This window comes from Primulina huaijiensis, unplaced genomic scaffold, assembly GCF_012295235.1.
Source record: "Primulina huaijiensis isolate GDHJ02 unplaced genomic scaffold, ASM1229523v2 scaffold25443, whole genome shotgun sequence".
NCBI classification, from domain to species: domain Eukaryota; kingdom Viridiplantae; phylum Streptophyta; class Magnoliopsida; order Lamiales; family Gesneriaceae; genus Primulina; species Primulina huaijiensis.
In genome coordinates, this window is record NW_027356198.1 from 162,334 (window position 1) to 185,031 (window position 22,698).

At 34.6% G+C, this 22,698-nt stretch overlaps 3 protein-coding genes across 7 annotated transcripts; 1 reads left to right on the forward strand and 2 right to left on the reverse strand.

Annotated features, from left to right (window-relative positions):
- Nucleotides 1-177: 177 nt before the first annotated feature.
- Nucleotides 178-9,125, reverse strand: LOC140967489 (uncharacterized). 4 transcript variants are annotated; one of them, XM_073428031.1, is made up of 6 exons: nt 8,964-9,105; nt 7,306-8,145; nt 7,121-7,205; nt 5,014-5,185; nt 1,561-2,590; nt 178-1,338 (listed from the first exon to the last, which is right to left on the reverse strand). In XM_073428031.1, the coding sequence occupies exons 4-6, from the start codon at nt 5,089-5,091 to the stop codon at nt 785-787; spliced, it is 1,662 nt and encodes a 553-aa protein (XP_073284132.1). In that variant the 5' UTR covers nt 5,092-5,185; nt 7,121-7,205; nt 7,306-8,145; nt 8,964-9,105; the 3' UTR covers nt 178-784. The 4 variants fall into 4 exon arrangements, with proteins under 4 accessions (XP_073284132.1, XP_073284133.1, XP_073284130.1 ...); XM_073428032.1 differs by lacking the exon at nt 7,306-8,145 and having other exon boundaries at nt 5,014-5,241; nt 7,125-7,205; nt 8,964-9,125; XM_073428029.1 differs by lacking the exon at nt 7,306-8,145 and having other exon boundaries at nt 8,964-9,125.
- A 4,851-nt stretch (nt 9,126-13,976) lies between these two features.
- Nucleotides 13,977-16,074, forward strand: LOC140967496 (glycine-rich RNA-binding protein 2, mitochondrial-like). 2 transcript variants are annotated; one of them, XM_073428039.1, is made up of 5 exons: nt 13,977-14,093; nt 14,559-14,694; nt 14,772-14,840; nt 15,361-15,467; nt 15,690-16,074. In XM_073428039.1, exons 2-5 carry the CDS (start codon nt 14,571-14,573, stop codon nt 15,813-15,815), a joined length of 426 nt encoding a protein of 141 aa, XP_073284140.1. In that variant the 5' UTR covers nt 13,977-14,093; nt 14,559-14,570; the 3' UTR covers nt 15,816-16,074. The 2 variants fall into 2 exon arrangements, with proteins under 2 accessions (XP_073284140.1, XP_073284141.1); XM_073428040.1 differs by having other exon boundaries at nt 14,042-14,199.
- Nucleotides 16,075-16,434: 360 nt separating this feature from the next.
- LOC140967497 (serine hydroxymethyltransferase 4-like) lies at nt 16,435-22,188 on the reverse strand. The gene is made up of 4 exons (XM_073428041.1): nt 21,479-22,188; nt 20,531-20,921; nt 16,864-16,965; nt 16,435-16,790 (listed from the first exon to the last, which is right to left on the reverse strand). Exons 1-4 carry the CDS (start codon nt 22,154-22,156, stop codon nt 16,546-16,548), a joined length of 1,416 nt encoding a protein of 471 aa, XP_073284142.1. The 5' UTR covers nt 22,157-22,188; the 3' UTR covers nt 16,435-16,545.
- Nucleotides 22,189-22,698: the final 510 nt, after the last annotated feature.

The following is a 22,698-nucleotide window of genomic DNA, read 5'->3' on the forward strand; positions in this document are numbered from 1 at the left end:
TATAGCAAATTTTAGCTTTAATATTTGTCAAATCCAGCAATGATGTACATAATTTACCCATCCTTTCCACTGGTTTGTGTTCATTCAACTCCAACACAAATAGTGTAGATTCAATAAAATACGACAAAGAAACCGTGATTATCATCAATTATGTGACCTAGCTAGTGGAAATAGAAGTAAGGTGAAGTCAACTAACTAGTTCTGGACTAATACCCAACAAAAGCTCAAGGGAAAAGAGCCCGAAAGGATGGGTAAATTATATAAGACAACTATTACAACTCTCCATCAATGAAATGAATGAAACCACCCCTGCCTTGTCCCCCTATATATCTTAGGTTTCTTAGGTAAATATAAGAATTCTATGTTACAAAAAACAAAATTTTGGTGATGTGGAATTAGATCTATAAATACGCTCATTTCGTGGCCAATCAATAAAAGGCTGGTTTTCCAGAACCTACATTCTCACTTTAACTCGCAATTACGTACACTCACTTGGAAAGGACAGCGCAGCGGCTTTACCCAAATGAATATCACATCTTCCAACACCCATCGGAGAGCCTCTAATCTGTTGCTCGGTATTTCCAATGCACCAGGAGAAGGTCGCGCCCACGCAAACATCTGGACTCCCATGTACTGATCGGTTCGAATGATTCAGATAATTGGCAAAGATCGCCAATGCTGGCAAAGATCGCCAATGCTACCATTGCGCCAGAAGAGATGCGGATAGGCAATAGGCCTCGTTCATTTGTTAAGTTCAATGAATCAAGTTGCACTAGAAGAACAATCAGAAAGGAACCACATAGGGCATAGCACAAACGTCAGCTGATTTGATAACTACAGCTTTGGACCATACATGTTGTTCCGTGACCAAAACTGATTCCGACTTCATCCTAGTTGAAGGGGGCTGCTTGCTGAATAACCAGTCTTGATCATCATGTTCAGACCAGTCTCCTAACTTGGGTACCGTTAGTACCTCATTCAGATACTTGGAATCTGGATGGGGTGGTCTCCTTGTTGCTTCGGCAATTGGATCCTCCATCTTTGGCTCAGGGGGTGCCTTGTTCGAATAACTGGAATTATGAAGGGGTACCTTTGAACCTTCATTAAGTCGATCACTGATCATTGTAGAAGATGTAATAGGCTTAGATGACGATGATTTTTGGGCCTCAATCATACCATTTATCAACCGCTCGCCTTTATCAAGCAGAACACTGCTAGGAACCACATGCTTATTAGAAGCAGATGCACTGGGGGTTCGATAAGTTTCGAGTTTTCTTCCATTTTCAGTCGACTGATGAGGAGTGGGCCTTGGCATTTTCATAGGCCTTGTTTCGTTCGCTGTAAAAGAAGGAACACTAATCAGAGTGGCTAGAAATGCTTCATTTGAGTGGAACGTGGATATAAATCTGTTTGTCAAAGTACAAAATAAGTGAGCAGACGTTTTAATAAGTAGAGCAAGCAGTAACCATTATAATAGTAACTGACAGAGACAATTTTTTAGCTTTTTCGAGTGTGGTGGGAAAATGACGTATAGTTTGACTACGGAACAAGAGAACCCACCAAGGAAAAAACCATTTGTGGCCATATCTTTCCTTTTTTTGATATTTCCATCAGTAATAATGCTATTCTTAACATCCTTCAAGAAATCTGTGCCTTTGTTGCTGGTAACACCAACAAGATCATTGTTCGCAAGATCTCTGGGCTTCTCTTCCTCAGTTTTCTTACTTTCGGTTTCTACTTTCAGCTTCTCTTTATTTTTCTTCTCTTTTTTCTTCTTCCTGTCTTTTTCCTTCTCAACACGTTTTCCAACTTTGTCTTTGTCTTTGTGTATGTCCCGCTGCTTATTGTCACCAATTTCCTTATATTTTTCTTTATCTTCCCACCTGCTGTCAATGTTTCCCTCCTCTGGTCTGGGAATCCCATCAACTTTACTTTTGCCAAATGTGGCGAAGTTTTGTACGGTTGAATTTCCACCAATCTCATTCCTAACCCCTTGGGCATCCATTTTCCTAGTATCAACTCTCTTATCTTTGTTATAGCTCATCTTTTCTTCTGCCAATGTTCCCGAAGAATTTCTGGCAGATCTTGATGCTGTCTCTTGACCACTTTTGTCCAATCCTGCAAGTCCCTCAGGCAACTGGCTGCTTGCTCTACTCGTCTCATCAGCTCGGATCCTTCTGTCCAGCTCCTGCAAAAATTTTGATTCCTTGTTTTCCAGGGGGGGCTGGCTGTTTTGAAAAGGTCTCCCGCCGTTTTGACCTGGAAAAGGTGCAGAAACTTTTCCTTCATCCGCAATACTGCTTCTATCTTTAGACTCGCCTTTCGGACGAAGACTCGCATGACCTTTTTCCCCAAGTTTTCCCGCAACTGTTGATTCCTCTGAGATGCTGCTTTTCTCTTTGTCTTTGCCTCGATCATCCTTGTCCTTCTTCTTGTCTCTGTGTTTTTCCTTCCTGTCCTTGTGTTTTCCTTTACGATCTTTCTTGTCTCTGTGTTTTTCATCACTTCCATCTTTCTCCCCCTTTTCTTTATCTTTACTCCTGTCCTTGTCTTTTTGGTCCTTTTTGTGCTTTTTCTCCTTGCGCTTTGCCTGAAATCATGATAATAGTAAGGATATTTCTTCCCTAAATTTCAAAGAAATAATCAAAGTACAAACTCGGTCAAATAATCACACTTTCTAATTCGGTGAAATGAAAGTGTATCACAGGAAGAATTCAGTCCATAACTGAACATAATTCAAACTTAAAGCCGTCACTGATTCAAACTCAGTGCCTTGTAATCATGGAACTCTTTTATGATGCACAAAAGATTCAACAGGACAGAGACCTAGCTGAGATTTGAAAAGGACAGCAAACACTCGGCTATGGAGGCCACATTATAAAGAGAAGGCCACAATTGCTACATAAAAGGGACGAACTGCTTTCCGTCCTCCCTTCAACGATAAATAGCATCTAATTATAAATCTAGTATCAATAATGAGTCTCAACATCAATCCAAATACCATAGATATCACAATTCAATCAATATTATGATTAGAAAGATGTGACAGTCATTATGTACACATCAGCCAGCTTAATTTTGGTAGGTGACTTCAGCAATTATACTTATGTACAGTGAATTTTGACTCTTGCATCACATGCATGAATGAAAATTTTGAGCTCCCTCATTCTGATGATGTATAATTGAGTATATGACCATACACAGTGTTATGGACCCTAGTTATGGATCCTGTTATGACCATAACACATTGTTTCACCTTAAGCAAAAGAAAATCCCTTGTAAAATGACTATCAACAATCCAGAACATTTTAGATGGTGGAAGACGACGCATTTAACATAAGCAAATGTGTTCAAAAACACTCTGCATCCCAAACACTCATTTCTAATAATTTTACACATTTCTTGTTTTCCTAGCAGCATTCCTAAAATGCCATAAACTCACCATCAACAGAGAAAGAGAGGGACAAGAAAATGTTTTTTTTCTAAATTTAATTGAATAGTTTCAGTGTAATAATTTGTTTGTATTCACCATGATTTCTTCTCTCTGCCGATAATCTTCCAAAGTTTTGAACTGATGTAAAATGGCCACCTTTTTTCTTTCCAGTCCTTCCTTTTGTATTCACCATAATTTCTTCCCTCCACAGATTATCTTCCAAAGTTTTGAACTAATGTAAAAACAGCCCCTTTTTTTCATTTCAGTCCTTCCTTTTTTTAGTTGGTGGCGAGAGTGGATTAAAGATTGCCGGGAAATTAACTTATAAAAACAGAATATCTCAAATATTCCAGCAGTTAAGAACTACAATATTTCATGCAAACAAAATAAACTCATACAATCAAAACATTGCGGCCACCGGAAACATGCAAGAAATTGAGTTCCTTAAAAGCAATTCATCGTAAATTCGTAGTGCAGAACAAAACAAAAAACATAATCAGCCTCTGTGAACACACTCATTAACTGTCTAATGGCACCTCAATGGCATGGATGGTTGTCGCTTGAAGTAAGAACATATCCAATGTATACCAAGCCAGACAAACATATTCAAAAAGCATTTCAATTATCTAACCCCCAAGAAAATTAGCTTTCTATCAACAATGCTTTCTCACCTCCCATTATGGGAGAGTCAACATTCTCGATCGTAAACCTAAAGTATAAAAACATTTCAACATCAATAATACAAAACTATGCAAGAAAAGTTAAATGATCAATCAAAGGTCATTAATCTATAAGCTATTTTGAGAAAAAAGATTGTTTCGAAAGAAAAGTTCTTAATATGCCACATAAGGTGATGTTCAAACTTCAATCATCCATTCTGATTGTCGAGCATTGTGCATTCAATATTTTTATTCAACAAATGCTGGCATACAATGCAACACTAAATTCTCCATATTCTACTTCTTTTCTTTTCTCAAGTTGAATGCGCACAAGATGATATGATAACATATATATGTATGTGTGTGTGTGTGTGTGTGTGTGTGTGTATAAACCTTTTTTCCTCAAGAATCTTGGTTCACGCTTGATGTTGTTGAACAACAAAAATCCAATATAGTGGCTTTTTCCTAAATGAATTTAAGCATAATTACACAAAAACAGTCAACCACATTGAGAGACATCTTTGAAAAAGAAAGCCAACATTGTGATCAAGTTACACTTAAAGATCAACGGATTTGAAGTACTAGTCCAATCGCAGGTCCTTTCTCTTTCACAATAATATCAGAATGATCCATGGTGGTGTTAGGTATCAGCATGCTTTACATACGTGATACGACAATATTTAAAAAAATATTCAAACCAACAAAGATATGAGCATCCAACAGAAATAATCGTGTAAGAAAGTAACTTATTTACTTTTTTCCTTTGTCAATGGATTGGAAAATGAAAGATCTTATGGGATGCATCACCAAGCAGGAAGTAACAGATACTTAAACAGGCATACATGTGTCCATCCAAACACATGCAGTATCTGGAATTCAAGTGTGACCACCTCATAGTAAGGACAAAAGGAACAGACGAACCTCTTTCAACAAGTCTATTTCTTCTGGTCTGTGCTTCCTTTCATATCCTGGTGGTGGAAATGGAAAACAGCGAGACATTGCACACTTCACCAGAACACACAAAATGATTACGGTCAAGTTTACTATATTGTTGGATTCATGGGCGGAGCTTCCCTTGGCCCAGTGTGGGCAGCTGCCTACATTGGTAGTGGCGGAGTCAGAATTTGATACTACCTGGCTAAAAAATTTCTTAACAAAATAAAAAATAATATATGTCAATTAACTTCAAAGCAATTAGATATTCTAGGTTAAAATCTTAATTTTTCTAGGATCAGTCTTTCTTTTTCTGCTTGGGCTATTTCGGTTAGATACAAAAAATTTAACTTTTTTGGAGTCGATCTTTCTTTTCCTACTTGAGCTATTTGGGCATACAAGTTGAGCTAGAGAGTGTTTTCAATCAAATGACTAATGAGTGATGGTTAAATGAATGAAAGCCATGTTGTCTATATAAATTAAAAAAAAAATATTTGTAACAGTTGTTGTACAAAGTTTTCAAACTATAAAGACTCGGAAAGACCAATTAGAAGATAATTAGAACCTATGTTATGTACTCTTGGTCCCAGACATTAAATAAATACAGAGCAGTAATTCAAAGGAGTGCAATACACAACAATTACTGAACAAACACTATATGAACCCAATCAAGAAAAATGTTGGTATAATGCAGGTCATGTAGTACAAAATTGGACAAAAACCAAGTTAATCCGTAGAGGTTCTTAATAAATATACATATACCAGCAGTTGACGATCTAATTAAATGTGTACTAAGACAATGAAATTAATTTATCATCACCTTCTCTTGCAAGTGCATAAAAGCGACAATAATCTATCTGAGATTCCAAAAGTTTCCAATTTCATCAACTCTATCAAGATGAACGGTCTTTCTTGGGCCAAAAAAAAACTTTGCAAAGCTAGCATATAAAGTTAGTTCTTGAATTCCATGGGATTAAAGCTAGCTCTCATCGGTTTTCAAATCTGCAAAGCAGATTCATCCAAGGGCACTTCCAAGTGAATTTCCCAACTTTTAAAATTTACAAATCATCACCGAATTGCTATAGAAAATTAGCTCATCGGCAGCATGATCAAATAAAAAACCCCTAATAACAAACTCATCGTCAGTATACTTGTGAGATTGGAATATACTGACAATGGATTTGTTATTAGGGTTTTCTAATCTGATCACGCAGCCGATAAGCTAATTTTCTGTTGCAATTAGGTAATGATCCGCCAATTCTGAAAGTTGGAAATTCACTTGGAACTTCATTGTTACATTGGGAAGTGCCCTGAGATGAATCCGCTCTACAGATTGGAAAACCGATGAGAGTCAACTTTAATCTTACGGAACTCAAAAACTAAATTTACATATTAGCATTGTAACTGAGAAGAAAGCTATTTTTTGACTAAGAAAAGACTGCTGAACTTAATAGAGATGATGAAATTGGAAACTTATGGAATATCAGAGTGGTTATTTGATTATTGTCGCTCTTACGCATTTGCAAGAGACGAGGAGTTATTTTGGTGTAAAATATTGAACACAAGGACGAGAAGGTCAAGGTGATCATAAATTAGTGGCATTGTCTTAGACTTGTAATTAGATCGCCAACCACTAACACACCTTTCTTTCTTAAGAACCCTAAGAATTAACTTAGTCTTTGTTCAATTTTGTATCGCATGACCTGCATTATATCAGCATTTTTCTTGATTTGGTTCATAATAGTGTTTGTTCAGTAATTGTAGTGTATTGCAGTCCTTTGGATTACTGCTCTGTATTTATTCACATGTCTGGGACAAAGAGTACAAAGGTTCTAAGTTGAGGCGGCTGCACTGAGTTACATGGCGCAATAGTGAAGCTCGATATCAATGTTGGGTCATGTTGCATGGACAAAAATATAGCGTCCGAAGTTTAAATTAAAGCTAACGTCTTTCATCATTAGACTGACTTGGATGTTTTGGAAGGCGGGGCAAACCAAAATGCATTGAAAGCACGATATTCTTTTATTATGTTTTAATTTAGTAGAGAAAATATCAACTTGTAATGGTTAACTTAACATATAATGGGTTTTAATACTTGCCTTTGCAAGAAGTTGAGCAAATTGAGAATGAGAAAAATCAATGAGCCGAAGCTTGAGTTCTTCGTCGGTTCTTTATCCAGTCTGCTTGTGAAAGAAAATGTGGTTATGGATAAATACATCAACTACATACAACAAAGAATGCAAATTGAACTTTCATGACTTTCGAGGATAGAAAAACTACTTTGTTCCAACTTCTCCAACATGCAATTCACACTGTGTATATTAAAATTTTGTTATTCTGGTTTAATTATGTTATCGAATTGAATCACAAAAACCTGTCACCAATTTACACTACTTTATATTCACTTGAAATCTTTAATTCTTAACTTCACAATTCTAAAACTCATTAGCACAGATCAACAAACTATTTCTAGTTCAATCCCACCACCAAAAAGAAGAAATTAATAATTAAAATTGTTTACCAAAAAATTTTCAGAAGTTGAAAGTAAGAACCTCAAAAGGAAAGCACTAAGTTCTGGATCCATACCAAATTTTTGCAAAGCCATAAAAATAATAAGAATTTCTATCTAAAATAAACCTAACAAAAACTTAATTTTTCGATATATTGTAAATGCAGACTCCCATATCTCATATCAAAACAAAAACACCAACAAAAAAATTTATATGATCAAATGGAATTGCTTGAATCAAATAAAGTCTTAAGACTCTTAATCTTATACAAAACCTTTATTCAAACTTACACAAATCAAATTCTATTAAAGTACAAAACTTTATTCAAACTTACACAAATCAAAATCTAATTTTCAGTTCATTTATCCCTACACAATTAAGAAAAACAGTATGCTAAGTTAAAAAAATTATAACCGAAAAAGGATGATAGAAAATTTTCAAATCTATCAAACCAAGTAGGGATGAAAAGGAAGATGTGATCCAGGTTAATTAAAAAAATAATATCCTCTTCAAGGGCAAGAAAGTGTTGGATTTTCTGTTCAGATTTATGATGTCCCAACAATGGAGTCACTCTTTGGTGTAATATCTCAAAGTCTTAATCAGACTAGAGCTGAAAACAAAAAAATTGCATATTTGAAAAACTTCTCCATTCAAAAAAATTCACCATTCGATTTAGAGTTATCGAATTTCGCATCGATTAGCCGAGCTGACAGTACAGCTCAACACCTTAAACATTTCATGCATTACCGAGGAATGACATTACTTATGCAACAATGTGCCAAATAATGAACATACTCTACCTGGAATTTGGATAACACAATAAAAAGATGAATTTTATGTAAAAAGCTAATAATTTCATTATGATATAAAGTTATTGCACAGTATGAGAGCCTGCTGTACACTGCTTAAATTTTCAAGCCTATCAGACTATTTCTATATTTTAAGAGAGTACTATATACTTCATTGTTAAACTATTTCTGCTTTTTGCAACAAATGGATTCTCTTTTAAATATGAAAATATCTTGGAGTTGTGCTAAAAATAAAGTATAAAACACATTATTTCTGAAAAGAATTATCATTTCCAGCAATTGAAAATCCCGGGGAAAAAAGAAGAAGAAGAGATCAAGAACCCTGCAATGAGCAAAGCGCTTGTCACGGCTAATCTGTCCACTTTTTGGAATTTAATTATATTGAATAACCTAGCAAAGATGTCAATTGGTTCAGTATAGTAATTTCCCTGAAATCGAACTTAAAAAAGTTTCAAAACCTCAAAAATTGGGCAGAAGAGAACCAAGAAACCACAAGTGAGAATCCACCACAAACAATCAAGAAATCGAATAGGGTTCCAAATTACTCTACACCCAGCAGCTATTCACAGAGAAACCCAGAACAAAATTAAAGCAGGGGCATAGAGTTTGAAAGCATAACCCGATAGAGTCTGGAGTGGTAATGCGATGAAGAATCGATGAAGATGCAGGCGATATCAGAAGAAAGGGAGAGGAGATCGGTCGAAGAAACGATAAATTGGAGAGGTGAGAAGTTTTATAATAAGGTGCAATTACTGATAACCCAAAAAAAGAAAAGAAAAAAAATATGTACTGTGGGTTTGATTAAGGGCTTTAATACAGTAATTTATTTAAGGATTCAAAATCTTTCAGCTTAGAAATATGTTTTAGATTTTTGTCCGATGAAGCTTCATATTTATTACTGTTACGATTGTTTTTAAAATTAATTATATTATAATGATTATAACTAGCAATTATTAGTTAATTAAGATTTTATTATTATAATATTTAATATTATTATATTCATAACAATTATTATTATATTAATCAAAATATAAAACTATATATTATTTGTGTGTTAAAACTAATCAAGCATATCAAATTTTTATATTGTTATATCATTTTAGTAATTATCACAACAAAAATATCTTAATAATACCAAACACATCAACAAATTTAATTCTCATCCTCTTGTTGAGTAGGTCTCTTGTTAGACGGTGTTATGAATCTTTATCTGTGAAACGGGTCAACTCTACCGATATTCACGATAAAAAGTAATACTCTTAACATAAAAAATAATACTTGTTCATGGATGAGTCAAATAAGAGATCTGTCTCACAAAATACGACCCGTGAAATCGTTCAAAACAATTTTTTGCCCCTCTTGTTTTATTCAAACACATTAACAACTTATTTTTTTAAAAAAAAAAAATCGTATAACTTATGAGATCATGAAACAGCTTACAAAATACAAGAGTTTATAAGCTGTTTTAAATAATTTCAGTGAAACATCTTCTCTCCTGCCGAACTCCAGGTTTTATTTCCATGAGATTTGGTGAGGATTGAAATTGAATTGAGGGACAAATCAAATGTCGAATTTAATTATTCAACTTCGTGTTAATCAATAACTCATTAGATTAACCCTTCTCTCTCCATATTTGTGTAAATTGTATTTGTGGATATGGGTAAGCATTCATTTAGTTAAACCGAATTATTTTATAAATTCTTTTCTAAAAAATATCGCTTAAATCGATTTTTTTTTATAAAAAAAATTTGTTATAAAATAATAATAATTTTTTTTATATAGGCCTCGTATATTTTCAATACACATAATATACTTTTTGTTTGAATGTGATATTTAGTCTTTACGTTATTGTAAAAAATTATATAAATATTATTCGTCTAATTTTTTTGAAACGAAAATAGTTATAAATCTGTATAATTCAGTTTTGGACAATTTATTTTTCAATTGACAAGTATACTTAAAGTTTTTTTGTTTAAATTATACAAATCTCATTGATGCCATATACTCTGAATATTAAACTTAATAACATTTAATGATAGCGAAGTACATATCGATACATATGCAAGAATTTTGAGTTAATAACCCCTCGATGTCCAAATAAAGATCAAACTACAAAAATCTTAAAGAAAATTTAAGAAACTTAAACTATAAAGTCATTATTATCTTTTCCTAATATTGGCCTAGATAATTTTTATATATATATATATATATAAAAAAAAAATCATTGATTCACCACCTCAAAAAATATATAATAAACCCATAAAAAAATCGGGCTCTCTCTTGGGCCGGGCCTTGAGACGGCCACGTGATTGGCCTGATAGAAGGTTCAGTCATTATCATTCAACTTATAAATATAAAGTTATGAAAGTTACATATTTTTATGTTTTAGTCATACGACTTATAAAATTTTAATTTTCATATACTAACTTTGTTTTTGTTTTTTGTTGTTTTTTTTCGCCGAAGCCATTAAACTTATTATATATTTTTTTTACGGATGCACTCTTACGTTGATTATATGACCATAATAAAATTTATGTTATACACATTAACATCCGTATAAGCAAAAATAAAAAGAGAAAATAAACAAAAACAACATTTCAATATTTCACAATAGATAGAAAAAACATATTGTTTTTTTTATTCTTGCTTAGGTATATTTTAATAAATGTAATATAGGTTGTATTATTGTCACGTGAACCACGTAGAATATCACGGATCCCACAAATTTTGATGAGTTTAATTGTTTCAAACTGAAAAATAACAAAAAAAAAAAACTTTTATTAGATGGTAACTAAACTTTGACAAATTACATGACTAAAATCTAATAAACTTGCATAACTAAAATTATAATTTTTTCGTAAAATTTGTTTCCACATTTCATATAGTGAATTTTTTAATGTAGTCTCTATATATTCTCTCTAAATCCCTTTCTGGTCTAATTATGTTCATTCAATAGCAGATAATAATGTTTCGGAATGAATTTTATTACAGATCGAAGAATAAATATGTTGAGAGAAAGATTATCGTTGGGCGGAAAACTTCTGAATTTCAGAGAGATTTAATGAAAGCGATTCATTCTCATTTATTAATATTTTTCGAACCATCGTATACTGTCAAAACTAATACATATGGAGTCTCGTAGCTAGAATCCACCGAGAAACTTCGAGAACTTGTAAAACATTCGACACTAAGATATCATGTTTGAGACGAAATATCAGGTTCGAGATCTGAATTGTTTGACATAAAAGTACTAAGTAGATGAAGATTGTGTGAATCAAATATAAATGTTGTGTACAGTATTGTAACACCACAATATACCATACAACAGAATAATATAATTTATCATTAAACTTTGATTAATAAAAAGAAATCAATAATTCACAAGTGTGTAAACGTTGCATTAGGACAAAAGACCCAGTAGAAAATATTGTCAATTTACACATAAGAAATACTAGTTAATGAAAAAAGCTAACTCTTTTAACAAAGTGAGAGAGCAAAATGCATCCAAAATATTCATCAAACCAAATAACCAAAACCAAAGATGCAGCATTTGTGAAACCGAACTCCTATTTGATAAACATCGCTCTAATCAATACAATGAATATGTGTTGTGCGTGAATGCCTTCAACATTTCATAACAACACAACAATATGCTGCATGTGCTTGAACAATTGATCTATTCGAAGTAAAGCACCAATTCTCGTGATTGTTCTCACGTGGCATCTATATTCATCAAATTGATCGCAACATCTATCTTTGATTATTTGGGTTTTACAAATCTCGTCATTTTTAAAATAATTTTAGATAACTAAATAATTTTTTTTATCTATCAAAATAAATTTTTTATCCATTCAAGTTAGATTATAGCAAATGATGAGTCACACATGGTTTCCTAATAGGCTCAAACGTATATTTACCGAGCATAGTTTTTTTTCCCTTCGTTGAGTTCGTACGAGTCGAAAATTTGTGGAGTCTTTGAATAAATTTATTTAAACAACTAATAAGTTTATTTATCTTATCAATTTATTCAGAGATTTTATAAGCTGTGAAATCCCGTTTTAAAAATATAACAATAAAATGAATAAAATTACCTGTAATCTGTGGAAGTAAAAATAATAAAAATAACTTAATCAAAATTTTTTACTAAATAATCGACATCATTATATATATATTTTAAAATATTAATAAATTATAAGTGACATTCTTCCAAACAACTATCAAGTTTATAATTACGAAAAATATGAAAATTTATAATTGAGCAGTGTTTGAAAATAAAAATGAAAAACTAAAATTTCTTTAAGATACATCATTTAATAAATATATAAGTTATTTCCATACTAACCTTTTAATAAAATAACAAAAATACTTTTATTAGATAACACATATATCTCTTCATTTATTCGAACGAATATAAATGTTGTTTTTGGATTTTATGTTTTTGAATTAGACAAAAATATTGAAGATTTAAGTGTTCAGATTTTATTTATTTATCCAAAATAATATAATCACATTTTGAAAAATCATAATCAACATAAAACTAGTTTTGAGAGTCCAATTAAATTAAGATGAAACATAATCAAAATTTGAGGTTAAGAAATATAAAAATTAAAAACGAAAATATATGATTTTTTTAATGATCGCGAACACTCATGTATCGATGATTTCTTTTATAATATTATAAAATACTAAAAAAAAAAATTCCAGCTTAAAAAATACAAATTTTATTATATGATATTAAAATTTTATTAATAATGTGTCCGTCGAACCAGAAAATAATTTAATTTATGCGTATAATTTGTTTTTCAAAGGTACAATTTATTTGTTCTAGGTAATGGAGAGAACTAATCATAATTTCAAAAAACAATCATCAATATATCGAAATATCAGTCTTATTTGGAAAAAAATTGTGTGATTTATTTAGGTTGATTAATTCAGTTTTGCCCAGCATCTCAACACTATTTTCTTCCAAATGCTTAACCAAACAGCGTCTTACGTGGGTAAGGGGTTAGGCGCGTGGTGGGACATCCCGTGAAATTATGTTTGAGGGAGGTGGGATGGTTCCTGTATTGGCTGTTTCTTGCACAAATTTTGCATCTCCACGTGGCATTGCCGGTATCTTTCTGTGTCTGTCCGTACACGTGTCCAGATGGACTTTCCGTCACAGACCTGAAAATTTCTGGCAAATTTTATTCAATTATTACCTTTTTTTATATTGCATTGGAGTTTTTTCATCACAATCAATATTTATTATATATATTTGAGTATTTAAATATGTGTATCGAATATTAATATTAATAATATTGTTTTAATTTTATAATCAAAATTTTAATTTTTGTATCAGATCTAAAACAATTGATACTTAAATATTATATATTAACATAATTATTTCATTGTTTTGTATCAATTTGCATCACTGAAAATACATGTGAGTCAAAAGAGTACAAAAATATATATTTTTTAAATAAAAAGTTGAAAAATATATTATTTCTTACGAAAACTGAATACGAACTTTGATTTTGAGATTTAAAGCAAATTTATCCCTTAAATTTTTCGGGTTTAAAAAAACTTCACTCCCCATGTACGATTGTTCCAGAAATACCCTTGAGATGAAACCATCGCGGCGGACTATCCAAATAATTCAACGCCCACTCGACGCAGGAGATAATAACTCTTTAAGGAAATGGATATAAACCTTCGAAAGCTAAGAGGGGCGGGGCATAAACCCTAGCCGCTTCGTCAAATTATTTAGGTATTTTTCTTTCTCCTTTCCGCTCCGAGATTATGCCCTGTGTGTGGTGCTATTGGTTTTTTGCCTCTTAATTCTGTTCCAGTTACTGCTTAAGATCATTTTTGAGGTAGGATCAAATCCAAATGCTTCAGTTTTATGAAAAAAGGTTGGAATTGTCGATTGTTCACTTGATTTTAGGTTTTGATGCTTTGCGTTTACATGTCAATTTAATTTAGTGTTTCTTCTGCATCATCTTTACTGTGATAATCCGCCACTAAATTTGAAAAAGGCCCTGGTCGATATGATATTAATCGGAGTATAGTTTAAATTAATTGGATTGAACAGTTGACTGGTTATTTTAGCTACTTGCAGGATTGTCTTTCTTATACTAGTAATGAGTGTGTCAGGTGTTATCTAGCTCTTTGTAAATTTAATCCGCAAATTATCTATTGTTAAGTCGTTTGCTGGTGAATTTCTTTATTACAGATTTTCGCACAAATGGTACACTTCGACAAAGTTGGAACTCTGTTGAGACACAGCATGCTTTCCAGCACTGCATCAAATTACCAATCATCAATATTTAATGCTGTTCGCTGCATGTCGACGAAACTTTTTATCGGAGGTTTATTCTCTGAATCCCGTAGAATTTCTGACCCATGTATTTTGATCTGAGATATTAATTTTTTTTCCCTTCGATAGGGCTTTCGTATGGTACCGATGATCAGTCTCTAAGAGATGCATTTTCCAGCTTTGGTGATGTAGTTGAAGGTGAGAAAATATTATGCAATGTCTATCATTTTAGAATATTTTTGTAGCCAGCTGCAATTCATTGAATTCCTTCACTTGAAGCAGTGTCGGAGTATTTACTCAAATATGGCTTCAATACTTGACCATTTGGTTGACGTTAAATCTTTTAATAAAATTGTTCTTGTTAACTTTGAGTCGTATTAGATTTGTGTAGCCATTTTTATCGGATAAATTAAATTGTCTTTTTAGATACAACTATATTGTCTTTTGTGTCAGTTATCAATATGCATCAGCCACACTTTGCTTTTGTGTTTGTCACAAGTACATTTTTGAAGTTGTATTGGCTCTTCCAACTTAGACTCGGTTGTGGCTTTGATTCAACGTCATTGTTCTAGGTGTGTTAGCCGTCATAATTGTTCTAGGTGTGTTAGCCGTGTGTCTGTTGTTTTGGATGTAATTTATGTTAAAAACCTGAACTAGTCTGTGTTTGCTTTACTGCACTATGTTAACACATAAAACCTTGAATCCTTATTTTGTACAGCTAAAGTCATCACTGACAGAGACACTGGGAAATCAAGAGGGTTTGGATTTGTGAATTACTCGAGTGACGACTCTGCCAACTCAGCTCTGTCAGCCATGGATGGACAGGTGAGGTTTTGCGTCAATCCTCTGTTCCATGGTTGATTAGTGTTTGAACGATGAGTTATGCGCCAATATAAATGGAAAACATTGTACCTGTAATAAGAGATATGGGATCACCCATTTGATGCTTCATACCAAGGAAAATAAAGGAGGAAACTGTATTTCTATTGTCTTGGATATGCTTGTAAACAATGGCTAATCTTCTTTATTTTCTCTCTTTTGCTTCAGCAACTGAACGGAAGGAACATCCGGGTGAGTCACGCCGAGGAACGAGCACCTCGCAGTAACTACAACAATTCTGGTGGTTATGGTGGTGGGTTTGGCAGTCGTGGAGCAGCTGATGATGGATATTAAGCCCACTTATATCTTGTTCTTTCGTCCATATGGGCATGACTAGTTTGAATTTATGAACTTGATTTGCATACCCTTTTTGAGCCCTGCTTTTGTTTGCTTACCCTTTTTGAGCCCATAAATGCTACGTCGGTTCATCATTTTTCTAAGGTTTGCTTCAATTGATTTCACTTGTTTTTAATGGGAATGACCGAGCTAATTGGTTGGCTACACTACATACACGAGATGAAATTAACGTAAGACCCATTATGCTGCGATGTCAGCGCCTGAGTAAAACATACGATATATGTCATTTGATATACGTCATTTGATATATTCGAATTATACCAAAATTCATGTGTCATTTGTATTGTTCCCTGGCTTGACATTATTAATAAATCGAAATCTTGCATTTACAATAATCTATCGATTGAAAATCGGACATTTGCAACTCGTGTCTACGTTATACAATGGGTGGTTACGCGATGGTGATCAGAGCATCGGATGCCAAAGCCTAAAAATGCAATAGTTTTATTTTTCATCTGTGCGATATATATAGTTTATGGCAAACATACATGGCCGTGGGGCAGTATACAACTCTTACAAGCAGAAGGCAATTTCAAGCGAAAATATAGCAAGAATATACGACGAAACAACAGGCAAATTAAATGTAACTTGAAAGTATAAACTTCATCACTCGATCAAATTATTCAAAGAAGCTAAAAGCAACAAATTTTACTTATTCGTGATTGATTTAGCCTTGGTACTTCATCTCAGACATCTTGAAGCCTGGCATGTCAAACGAAGTAGAAAATTTTTCAACATCTGCCTTCAGCTCATCAATGTCTTTGTTATTCACAAGACCCTTGTTGAAGTCCTTCAATAATTTACCATGTTCCTTCTGGATCTTCAAGGTAAGAGAGACTGCCCTGTGAAGGAATTCACCTATCTGTTCAAAGTCTTTCTCGACTAACCCTCTTGATGTCATGGCCGGAGTACCTGTATCAAAAACAATCATTTAATCCTCATTCATCTTGTACAAGTGTGCAAGAACCAAGAGAGGGATGGTTACCAATGCGAACCCCTCCTGGGGCCAAGGCACTGCTGTCACCAAACACTGCATTCTTGTTAACAGTAATGTTGCAGAGATCACAGAGTTTTTCAACCTTATTTCCTGAAAATACCACAACAGATGAATATCAATTGAAATCAATGTTAGGTAAGATTTTATTTAATGTGATGGGACCCACATTAAATAAAATAATAATAAAATCTTTTCACACATCGATTGATTTTAAAAATTGGACGAGGGAATTAGTTATAAATAGAGCTCAATTCCTTCGGTTATTGTATCCCAAAATCAAAAGCTTTTTAGCTTTGATAAATAGAGAGTGCATAGAAAAAAAGAGTGTATTTTTTTTTTGAGTGCGGGAATTCTTTTGTGTGAGTTAGAGAAATTATTTTCTCGGTATACTCGGGTTGGGAGTGTGAGAAATATTGAGTGTATTGGTGTATACACTTGTTGTAATATTTCTTCCGGTTATAAAAGTTGCAGTGCTCCGTGGACGTAGCCTATATTGGGTGAACCACGTAAATCTTTGTGTTCTTGTTGGTTATTTTATTCCGCAAGTTTTTGGGTACTATTATCATCGTGGTCGGCATCGTTTCGGGGGTGTAATTCCCCAACAACTGGTATCAGAGCCTTGTTGTGAAAATTCTTAAGAATTCTGAGTATGCTCTGTGGTTGCAGCTTTGTCTGATCTTCCACATCAGAAAAGATTTTAGACTTTTTGCTAAGGCTAGAGAAGTGATGGCCGGAGATGATGGATCGGGACCGAGTATCAACAAGTTCGACGGTACAGATTTTACGTTCTGGCGACTACAAATTATTGATTATTTGTATAGCAAGAAGTTGCATCAACCTCTATCTGGAAAGAAGCCGGAAAAGATGGAGGATGATGACTGGAAGCTTCTTGATCGACAAGTGTTAGGTGTAATACGATTGACCCTAACGAAGAACGTGGCACATAACGTGGCGGAGGCAAAAACAACAGAGGAGATGATGTCCATTTTGTCTGACATGTACGAAAAGCCATCGGCAAATAATAAAGTACATCTCATTAAGAAGTTATTTAACTTGAAGATGAGAGAAGATGCATCGGTGGCCAAACACATCAATGAATTCAACACGATTGTTTCACAGCTGACATCGGTTGAAATTAAATTTGATGATGAGATTCGGGCACTTATTCTTTTGGCGTCTTTACCAGACAATTGGGAACCGATGCGGGCAGCGGTTAGTAACTCTGTTGGAAAAAGAAAGCTACAATTCAATGATGTCAGAGATCAAATTCTTGCTGAAGAAGTTCGCAGGATGGATTCTGGTGAAGGAACATCATCAAGTTCTGCTCTAAATCTCGAGAATAGAGGAAGGGGCAGGAGTGGCGAAAAGAGTTTTAACCAATGACATGGTAGATCCAAGTCGAGAAACGAAAAAGACAAAAGCAATTTTGAAAAGAATGTGAAGTGCTGGAGCTGTAGTGAGATTGGTCAATTGAAAAAAAATTGCAGATCAACAAAGAACGATGTTAATGTTGTTACTGAGGAGGTACATGATGCTCTATTACTATCCATGGAAAGCCCGGTTGATTCTTGGGTTATGGACTCGGGAGCTTCGTTTCATACCACTGGTGATCGCGATGTATTTGATAATTACATCGCTGGCGATTACGGAAAAGTTTTCCTGGCTGATGGAAAACCCTTGGAAATTGTTGGTATGGGTGATATCCGGATGAAGATGACATATGGATCTGTCTGGAAAATCAACAAAGTAAGGCATGTACCAGAGTTGAGACACAACCTGATTTCAGTGGGACAACTTGACGACGAAGGTCATAAGGTGACCTTTGGTGATGGTTCCTGGAAAGTGAAAAAGGGAGCCATGATTGTTGCTCGAGGAAAGAAAACTGGAATACTTTATATGACTTCCAGTTTGAGAAATAAATTAGCGGCTGTGGATGCTGGAGCTAATTCAAGTCTATGGCATAGTAGGCTTGGGGATACGAGTGAAAAGTGAATGAAGATGCTTGTTTCAAACGGAAAGCTATCGGAATTAAAGATCGTTGAAAGCAAGCTGTGTGAAGCTGTATTTTTTGGAAAGCAGAAAAAGGTGAGCTTTTCAAAAGAGGTTAGAGAACCGAAATCAGCGGATTTGGAGCTGACACATACTGATATATGTGGACCATCTCCTGTGACATCCCTTGGAGATCACTCAAGATATTATGGCACTACTTTTGACGATTCGAGCAGGAAATTTTGGGTTTATTTTGTGAAAAATAAATCGGATATTTGAGACCTTTAAACGGTGGGAGTTAGCCATGAAAGATGTGATGGATTCACTGTCATCCAATCACATGTGGGAGGTGTCAGAACTTTCTGAAGGTAAAAAGATTTTACATAGCAAGTGGGAGTACCGGTTAGAACATGACGGTAGCAAGCGGTACAAAGAAATACTTGTTGAAAAGGAAGTCATTGGTTACACTGATATTTCTCTCTGGTGGTAAAGTTAACTACTATCAGGACTGTACTTGGATTGATGGTAATAGAAGATTTACATTTGGAGCAGTTGGATGTAAAGATTCCGTTTCTTCACAGTGACCTAGATGAAGAAATGAATCAATCATAGGGATTTGAAGTACGAGGGAAAGAGAAAATGGTGTGCAAACTTCAGAAGAGCTTGTATGGTCTCAAACAAGCAAGACAGTGGTACAAGAAGTTTGATGGTGTAATGAATAATGATGGTTTTCTGAGGTATCAGGCTGATCACTGTTGTTATGTGAAGCTTGATGGTTATTATATCATACTACTGATATATGTAGATGATATGTTGATAGCCGGAGCTTGTCTGGAGGAGATTGATACACTCGAGAAAGAGTTATCAAATGAATTTGCTTTGAAGGATTTGGATGCTGCAAAACAAATCTTTGGAATGAGGATCCTTAGAGATCTGGTTAATGGAGTCTTGAAGCTTGATAAGATTTCTAAAAGCAAGAATCCAGCTGCTATGCTCACGAAGGCTGTTATCATTGGAAAACTGAAATTGTGTTTGACTTTAGTTGGTCTTCTGGACTAAAAAAGAAGGTTTGAGCTGCTGCACTGATGGTGTGAAAACATGATTGAAATCAAGTCTTCAAGTGGGAGAATTGTTAGGTAAGATTTTATTTAATGTGATGGGACCCACATTAAATAAAATAATAATAAAATCTTTTCCCACATCGATTGATTTTAAAAATTGGACGAGGGAATTAGTTATAAATAGAGCTCAATTCCTTCAGTTATTGTATCCCAAAATCAAAAGCTTTTTAGCTTTGATAAATAGAGAGTGCATAGAAAAAAAGAGTGTATTTTTTTTTTGAGTGCGGGAATTCTCTTGTGTGAGTTAGAGAAATTATTTTCTCGGTATACTCGGGTTGGGAGTGTGAGAAATATTGAGTGTATTGGTGTATACACTTGTTGTAATATTTCTTCCGGTTATAAAAGTTGCAGTGCTCCGTGGACGTAGCCTATATTGGGTGAACCACGTAAATCTTTGCGTTCTTGTTGGTTATTTTATTCCGCAAGTTTTTGGGTACTATTATCATCGTGGTCGACATCGTTTCGGGGGTGTAATTCCCCAACAATCAACACTAAAGAGCAATTTTAGGTATTATATAAACCAAAGAGATTCATATCCTCCATACCGGTCAATCCAAGAGGTCGAAGGTCCCACAAAACCAAGTGGTTCTCCGTCCCACCAGTTACGAGCTTGTACTCTTTGCTCATCAGGTAATTGCCAAGGGCAACAGCGTTGGCCCTGACTTGTTTAGCATAGACCTTGAATCCCGGGGACATTACCTGTTTCAGGGCCACAGCAAGAGCACCAATCTGGTGATTGTGAGGACCACCCTGAAGAGATGGGAACACAGCAAAGTTAACCTTGTCCTCAAAGTCGTAAACGGCACCCTCAGGTTGGCCTTTCTTGGCTGGCTTTGGACCTTTCCTGTAGAAGATCATCCCTGCCCTTGGGCCCCTCAGACTCTTATGAGTTGTAGTCGTAACCAAGTCGCAGTGCTCGAATGGATCTGCTGCTTCCTAAAACCATTAATCACAAAATAATTTATTCAACTAATACAACTATCCGCAAAACTAGATCACATCCACATTCCCATTTAATTACACCAACATACTTACATACAGATCCCGTTCGAATCTATGATCCCACAAAAAAGACCACTCAATTATAAAAATCTGAAGATTACTAAATAAAGAGCAGCTGATATAAAATCAGAAGTGCTCAACAACGAATTACGAGAACGAATACCCAAAAACTAAACCAAACACATCAAGCCCATTTCTCTATGTAACATAAGGACAAAATATATATAAAAAAATTAATCTATATTCCAAGCTCGACATGGAAATAGAATAACAGGATAAAGCAAACAAATCAAACCCGTCCAAGAAAAGCTATCAATAATTAAATTGCTGAATATTCAGATCTAAGTGCCAAATCCCAGAATGCAAATATAGTAATGGCTAGTTGCAAACTGAACGTGCGAATGAGGTGATACCTCGTAGCAAGCTGAAACCCGTTTTCCAACATAGGAGATATCATCAAAATGCATCTGTAAAAGCAAAGAAAAGAATACCTGAGCAGCAACAAGTCCACTAATATGCGCCATATCACAGAGCAATAAAGCCCCGCACTTATCCGCAATCTCCTTCAACCTCTTGTAATCCCAATCTCTAGGATAAGCGCTCCCTCCACATATAATCAATTTTGGCCTAAAATCCATGGCCTTCTCATCCAAACGATCGTAGTCAATATACCCAGTTTTGGGATCCACCTTGTACGGCAAACTCTCGAAATAAATCGAGGTCGCGCTAATCTTCTTTCCCCCAGAAGTGTAGTACCCGTGAGTCAGATGCCCACCCGAAGGTAAATCAAGCCCCATGATCCTATCATGTGGGTTCAAAACGGCGGTGTAGGCAGCGAAATTGGCAGGAGAGCCGCTATAGGGCTGAACATTGACGCCCCATTTGGTGGGGTCGAGGCGGTAGGCCTGGAGGGCTCGTGATCGGGTGAGGTTCTCGATCTCGTCGATGTACTCATTTCCACCGTAGTAACGGTTGCCAGGCATGCCTTCGGAGTACTTATTGGTGAGGGGGCTGCCGAGGGCCTCGATTACAGCGAAAGAGGTGAAGTTCTCCGAAGCGATGAGCTCGATTCCACTGCATTGGCGGCGCTTTTCCTTCTCAATGAGATCATGGATTTCTGGGTCTACGGTGGAGAGCGAGCTGTTGCCCCATTCAGCGACTGGATCCATTTCCCGGCTAGAGGGGAGGAGGAGGAGAGGAAAACGGGAGGTTGGTGCTGAATTTAACAATCAAGGGTGGCTTGATGAAAAGACCACAGTACCCTCCATGCCTACATGAAGCGTCCATGCCCGACCCACGCCTCGTGTTATATTATTATTTTTTATTGTTATTAAGCTATTTAGTTATTATTGATCAAATTATTAATATAATTCGTTATCATGTAAATAAACTCTTTATTTGTTAATATTCAATTTTATTTTTTAAAAAACACTATATATATACTTATTATTATTATTATTATTATTTAATTAAAGTTTGTTGCTCCATAGAAATTAGCATTATGTCATGGTCTTGCATTTTATTTATTTCTTAAAATACCATCTTTTATTTATATGTAATTTTTCATGTCTACACTTTTTCATTATTTTTTTAAAATTTATAATACACATTGCTTTATTATGAAGAGAAAATATGATTCTTTTTAATTATCAAACTGAAAGCTTTGGTTTGTTCCAAAATCATATTAATAAATTAAAGAAAATTTTCAAAT

Coding starts and splice junctions, on each gene's coding strand:
- LOC140967496 (XM_073428039.1), top strand. CDS start 14,571: ATGGTACACTTCGACAAAGTTGGAACTCTGTTGAGACACAGCATGCTT. Junction 14,841..15,360: donor CTTTGGTGATGTAGTTGAAG/GTGAGAAAATAT, acceptor TATTTTGTACAG/CTAAAGTCATCACTGACAGA. Junction 15,468..15,689: donor TGTCAGCCATGGATGGACAG/GTGAGGTTTTGC, acceptor CTTTTGCTTCAG/CAACTGAACGGAAGGAACAT.
- LOC140967497 (XM_073428041.1), bottom strand. CDS start 22,156: ATGGATCCAGTCGCTGAATGGGGCAACAGCTCGCTCTCCACCGTAGAC. Junction 16,966..20,530: donor TCGACCTCTTGGATTGACCG/GTATGGAGGATA, acceptor TGGTATTTTCAG/GAAATAAGGTTGAAAAACTC. Junction 16,791..16,863: donor CCCAGGAGGGGTTCGCATTG/GTAACCATCCCT, acceptor TTTTTGATACAG/GTACTCCGGCCATGACATCA.
- LOC140967489 (XM_073428032.1), bottom strand. CDS start 5,091: ATGTCTCGCTGTTTTCCATTTCCACCACCAGGATATGAAAGGAAGCAC. Junction 2,591..5,013: donor AAATAGACTTGTTGAAAGAG/GTTCGTCTGTTC, acceptor TCATGATTTCAG/GCAAAGCGCAAGGAGAAAAA. Junction 1,339..1,560: donor CACAAATGGTTTTTTCCTTG/GTGGGTTCTCTT, acceptor CTTCTTTTACAG/CGAACGAAACAAGGCCTATG.